General features: G+C 38.7%; 1 protein-coding gene across 3 annotated transcripts in view; it reads left to right on the top strand.

Annotated features, from left to right (window-relative positions):
• The window catches only part of LOC133134786 (uncharacterized), an 89,517-nt gene extending 84,158 nt beyond the window's left edge, over positions 1-5,359 (top strand). For all 3 annotated transcript variants that reach the window (XM_061251182.1, XM_061251183.1, XM_061251184.1), the window contains exons 10-11: positions 4,339-4,413; positions 4,503-5,359. In XM_061251182.1, coding sequence (XP_061107166.1) covers positions 4,339-4,413; positions 4,503-4,697 — 270 coding nt within the window. In that variant the 3' untranslated portion in view covers positions 4,698-5,359. The remainder of the gene's footprint in view (positions 1-4,338; positions 4,414-4,502) is intronic.
• The last annotated feature ends 952 nt before the right edge of the window (positions 5,360-6,311 follow it).

Consider the following 6,311-nt stretch of genomic DNA (forward strand, 5'->3'; position numbering starts at 1 on the left):
GCATTACATTTTGCTGCCAAACAAGTCAATTGTGTGTATGGCAAAAACATTCCATTTTGGTCTCATCTGACCATGGCACTCTCTTCCAGTCATAATTCCAATGAGGTTTGGCAAACTCAGGATGCTTGGTTTTGTTTATTGTACTAGTACTAGTAAGGGTTGTCTCCGTGCCACCCTTCCAAAGATTGCTGATATCAAGGTGCCATTTTATATTTATTTTCTGACTTGGAGACCCCAAGACACAACCAATTCTTAAACAGCGTCCCTTGGGTTACTTATCGCTTCCCTCACCATCTTCCTTACTGTCCGTGGGGAAAATATGCACAGTTTGCATCCTCTTCCTGACAAGTTTGCAACCATTCCATGTTTTACACTTTTTTAATATTGCACTTGATGTAGCTTGCTAACACTAACACTTCACACTGGAGGGTTTCACCTGTCACACTGATTAAATCTGTCTGATCAGTCTCAAAAAATTACTATTATCTGAAATATCTGACCACATATTTTATATAATTAAAATAACCTATATTAATGATTAAACATACAGATAACCTGAAGGTTGGAGTTCTTTGGAAGACTAATTTGAAAAAGTAGAAACTTATAGTGTGGGTTTCGGGTAGATTAGGGCTGTGGTTCCAAACCTCTGTTCCCATCCTCCTGGGGTCCCTGTGTTAGTAAATTCTGAATTTACTGAGGAATGAAAAAATGACCTTTGTCCCAGTGAAGAAGAAGATCAAACGTTCTTAGTAAAAAGTGTCGTGTCTAGGAAACGAGTCCAAATCTCCAATTTGTCAAAAAACATCTTCACGAGGGAAAAGACACCACGGCAGCAAGCTCTTCAGGAAAATCAGACTTTATTTAGCACAAATGCATAAAGCCGGACCAGTTCAGCACAAAACATGGACCTCAACTGTCATTTTTACACCCATTTTATACACAGTTACTCCTCCTACAACTCCTCCTCAAACCTCATTGTGGCAAATCACCCACACTGTTCTTATCTTAACTCCTCCCAAAGGTCCTTATGCTCTGCCAGCTCTGTACAAAGTTCAGGGCGCTCTGCCAACTACTAACAAAGTTCAGGCCGCCCCCCTGTCCTCACTTCACCCCGCACTCTTGGCAGAGTGGAAAACTACAAGACCTCATAAAGTTCTGGATGCCCCCCCCCTCTAACACACGTCATCCATACACGTCACTCTGTATCTTTCCACATATGGGTCACTTTTCTATCATGATCTTATGAGCAGTAATCATCGAAAATATACAGACATACTAAACATTTGATTAATATTAAAAGTGAGTAAATGTACGTTGCATTCTTTGCTCTCATTTCAACAGTTTTCACTGTGGTTTCTTGCGTTTTCATAAGCTCAGCTATAATTAATGTTCTAGGTTCATTTGATTTGATAACAAGCAGCATACATGTGATATATTGATTACAAGTCACTTGCATATAGATACACTTCTGGCATAAATCATCAAGAGTCCTGGAGAAACCAGCTGTACAGGCATATCTCACTGTGTAATTCTAGCACAATTTAGCAAGTAATCAGTTTGAAACTATACAGGTTACATATCATACTTTTATACGGATATATTGATACACCTTTAGCATACATCATCGAGAGTTTTGGAGGAACCAGCCTGCTCACTAAGGTGGAGTCTGATTTTGACTTGTGATTGTTTATCATGCTTTTAGGAGGGAGATGTTTTGTTCTGTGAATTTTCCCCTACAAAAGCAGGAAAGTTTATTATACAGTCAGGAAAATTTTCCGAAAAGCAATGGTGTTTGGGGTGTTCATAGGGTTACATTTGCATATATTCAAATATATCTACAAATCAAGTGTAACCTCTGATTGGTGGTAAGGAATGGAATGGCATTGCGCATATCCCGAGCACTTCGGATTGGGCCATTCAAATCCTTAATGGTCCTGGGGCCTTGCCCCGCTCCCCCCTGGAGCCGAGTGGGAAATCCCCAGAGGGGGAACCTTGAAACTGATAACAGTCATTATCATATGTGAAGTGGGCCAATACACAAATTTGTCTGTCTCCCCACACCTGTATGCCGGTTGCAATCCCAGAATTGTGTCATGCTGTTACATAGTTTTACATATTTACTATGAGCTTTTGGTGTCTAGAGGAATTATTTACCCTCTTCAGCCATAGTATGTCAGAAATAGCTATGCATAGCATGAAAAATAAAAATCCTAAGCTGTGCTTTTTTTGCTATATTGCAAACAACTACATTCAAATTATTATTCTACATTATCGGCCATGTGTCTACACCATTTAGGAGCCTAATGATTAACATGAAGCATAATCATTCATCTTTAATTCGAAAAAATAAAGTGCATCTCTGTCTGAACCTCACCTGTCATACAGTGGCCATGTTCTATCCTCCTTGGGTTTTCATCTTTTTTTATGTCTGCCTGTTACTACTTGAATGTGGTGACTGAGTCTGGGCTCTTGGGTTTTGGTTGCCTTAAATTGGATGAAATTATGTGGAATTGTATGCGGAGATGTAGCCAAAATTTTAGATTGCTTTTTTGGACTAGTAGAATCAGTCTAATTCTGTAAGCAGGCAGTAGTTGACACTTTTCTTAAGCCATTTCTACAGAATTTTGTATACAGGTTCTCTATTGTAGGTTTATCCCATTAATTGCACTCTAATCTACTGAGTGGACCACATGCGTCACAACCATATAGTACAAGGCAAGATCACATTCTCACAAATCTTGCACCAAATAATAATGGGAATTTCCTATGGACTTTTTCCTTTACACTATTTGTTCGTATATCTTTATTCACAATTGTATTTATATTAATTTTATCTTCTGGGCTAACTTTATTCTTAGGAACATAGAAACACAAACATGTTGTTGGTGAGTGGTGATTTTATGACCTAGAACTTTACTACCTCTTTTCAAACATTACAACACAAATTTCTGCACCCACTGCAGGTTAATTCCATACATCAAAAATATGAAGAATTATTAAACACAGGTCTGAGATGGACTGTTAAGAAGGGACATTAACTTTTTTTTTTACATTTTTGTCATTTGGCAGATGCTTTTAATCCAAAGCGACTTACAAGTGCATAGGTTCTACCACAAGTCAAAGCATCACATCCAGAACTAGGAAAATACACATGGAATGCTGTTCTAAACATATAGTCGTCATCATAAGTGCAATTTTCTATTTTTATTTTTTTATTTTTTTGGGGGGCGTTAGACAAGGATAAGGATATCAGAAAGGAGGGGCGGGGGAAATCAGGACGGAGGACTGAGGTAGAGTTTGAAAAGGTGTGTTTTGAGTCTGCGTCGAAATAGGGGGGAGGGATTCTGCTGTCCTGACAGTGGTAGGCAAGTCATTCCACCACTGAGGAACCAGAACAGAAAACAGGCGTGAACGTGCAGCTCGACCGCCAGGTGCACGTAGAGAGGGAACCATAAGGCGACCAGAGCTGGCAGACCGGAGTGGTCTAGCTGGGGAGTAGGGAGTGATCAAGGACAACCGCACACATTTCAAAAAATGTATTAGAAAAGGTTTCTACGAGTGGTTGACTAATGACATTATGACTGTCAGTAATTTTAAATATAGTTTAAAAGCCAAAACATCTGCTTTCTTGCATGAAAATTGTCATTTTATATAAAGAAATACTGGACAAAGAAATACACTTTCAAGGTGATTGTGGAATTTCCAGCAGTAAGACACATTAGACTGTTCAATTAAGTTTGGGGTTACTTGGTGCTCTCTATAGGCCAGTTTCTGAACCATCCAAAGCTTTTGAGTCACCATCCCAGAATACCCCTCCCAGATCCAGCCTAGCTGGTCCTTTGTTGAAGTTATATTTGGTTTTGAATTTTAGATATATATACATTCCCAATGACTTGGTTGTGGGATTTCAATGTGACAAGTTATTAGAAATGCATGTGCTCTACTTCACTGTCTATAATTTTGTACTGAACTAAGATATGAAGATGTAGTGAATACTAAATATGTGCCTGAGAATTCATTCTGATCTGTGCCCAAGAAATTTAAGAAAGAGTGAAATGTGTGATGATATTCCCCACTTTCCCCTACTTACTCCTGCATTTGTTATTTTCCTTCTGATTTGTCTTTCTGATTTTCTTTACTGGGTTTATTGCTATACCACCGCCCTATGATTAGTGTTGCTTCTTCTGAACTCTCTTTCTTTTTCCTAAGTTGATGATTATCCTTATCTATGTGATGAACTGTGCTTCTATTAAATTTTGAAATATTTTCTCAGCTTTAAAATTACAAACAAGAAAAAAAAATTCCAGAGCTCTCTGTCACTCTCTCACTGTATTTCAGCCCTATTTCGCTCTCATGAGCAGTGCCTCCAGACCATCTCCTGCGACAAAGAGGGCTTCTTCTCATGTCACTCAGGTGAGATCAATTCACACTTAAAGACTGATGTTCCCCTGTATGCAAAAACTGATGAATAAAATACTTATGACTGGCTTTTCTTGCATTAGGAGGCAGAGGGTATGGATGCCACGCCCCCCTCCTTTCCCATCAGCTCTGACATCCTGCGTTCTTCTGATGCTGGAATCCAGTTTGACATTGGAAAGAGCAGGAATACAGGCAACTACTTCTCTACTCTTCCTCTCAATACCGACTCTACTGAGATCGGCAGCGTTTACAACTCTGACAAACTCAACTTCTTATAGAGCCACGCCCAATTTCTCATCAGCCCTTGACCTTCCTGGAAATCCAGAGACATCACCAATGTCTATGATAAGTTACTGCCATTACAGTGGGGCCTTTTTTTCTTACACAGTAAATGTTATTGTTTGTGAAAATGAAAATGAAAATGTATTTCCTTGGCTTGATTTGACCACATAATCAGGATTTTTCTGACATTGTAAATTCTTTGGCAAATTCAGGTGGCAAAATTATTTCACGGATCACCAAAGGGAAATCACAACCCCAAAAATGAGAATAATTGAGAAAACGGCAAATACTTTTGGTAGAAAGAGAGAGCATGTGCAGCGAACAAGTTCCAATTTTGAATGCCCTTTGAAGCCTTAACTTCTGAACAGGCAAAGTTTTAACAAGTTTATGCATTGTTTTAACAGAAGCCAGTCCTAGTATTAATAGTACAGGGGTGCCAACTGCTACTGTTTACCTATAACAGCTCTGGTCTTTGACCCACTACTATGGTGCTATGGGGAAGGTCATAAAAGCTATAGTTTTCTTGCAAATTTTGTATTTTTTTTTAATGCACCAATGCAATAATAGATTACAGTCGCAGTGTTTTAGTTGGACATCTAATGATAAGTAGAAATAGGGGGGACAAGCCACAAGTGCGAGAATAAATACAATGCTATGGTTTTCATGTCCAAATTCAGTTTTTTCACCCTTGCTGCTCTGGTTTTCAACTCTGCGATGTTGGCACCTCTGATAGTAGATTGCGGTTTCACCATATTTCCTGAACGGATTCTCTGCCTAATATTTTACCTCAGCAATACTATAGGCTACTATCTAACAGTGCTTTACCTCAGTGAAGTTTTGTAACACTCATTTACCTCAGTGAGATTATTTGGAACACTTCTCTTGCATGTTTACAATATTAGAAAGTATAAGCTGGACCTGTGATGTCTATACCCTAACCCCTAAACACAACCGAAATTGTACTTTACAACCAAAGTTGAAAAGTAAACTATTTACCGTAAAAATGAATGAGAAAATGTGCTGCTTGTGCACTTCCTGAGCTCACAAATGTACCAACAAAGCCCAATTCTGAGCCAGAATTGCTATATGGTCCATCATGTATTAGAGTTTATATAACACTGTGTAGAGGGCAGGATGGAGATGCATGCCTTGTGGATATAGAGATAGATGCAGGGTATCATTGCCAGTGGATTGTTACAAGTCCACAGAAGCATTCTGCAGCACTGTCTCTGGTCATTGTGCTGATAGCCTGGTCTGTATCACTGCTACTCAGATAACCAATCTTAATGCACTTGTGTTCTTGTGCAATTGTTAGTAGCCTCTGGGGTGAAATTTTAAGGGTGGAGGTACTCTCTTTTTCTATGTCATTGCCACAGGTCAATCACTCAGGGGTATTTTTTGACAAACTGGTTTGTTTATTTTTGTATACTAGTTTATTTTTTATTTTTTTATCCTGTCATATGTTATGTTTCATGTAGTATGAGCTAGCAAGTGCTAGGCAAAATATAATTCTTAAATTAAAACTCCCTTTATGTACCTTAAGTAGTCACACTGTTTTGGTCAACAGACCAATAAATGTAGAGTTGTTTAATATACACTTAGTGAGCAAT

This window comes from Conger conger, chromosome 8 (genome assembly GCF_963514075.1).
Source record: "Conger conger chromosome 8, fConCon1.1, whole genome shotgun sequence".
NCBI classification, from domain to species: Eukaryota; Metazoa; Chordata; class Actinopteri; order Anguilliformes; family Congridae; genus Conger; species Conger conger.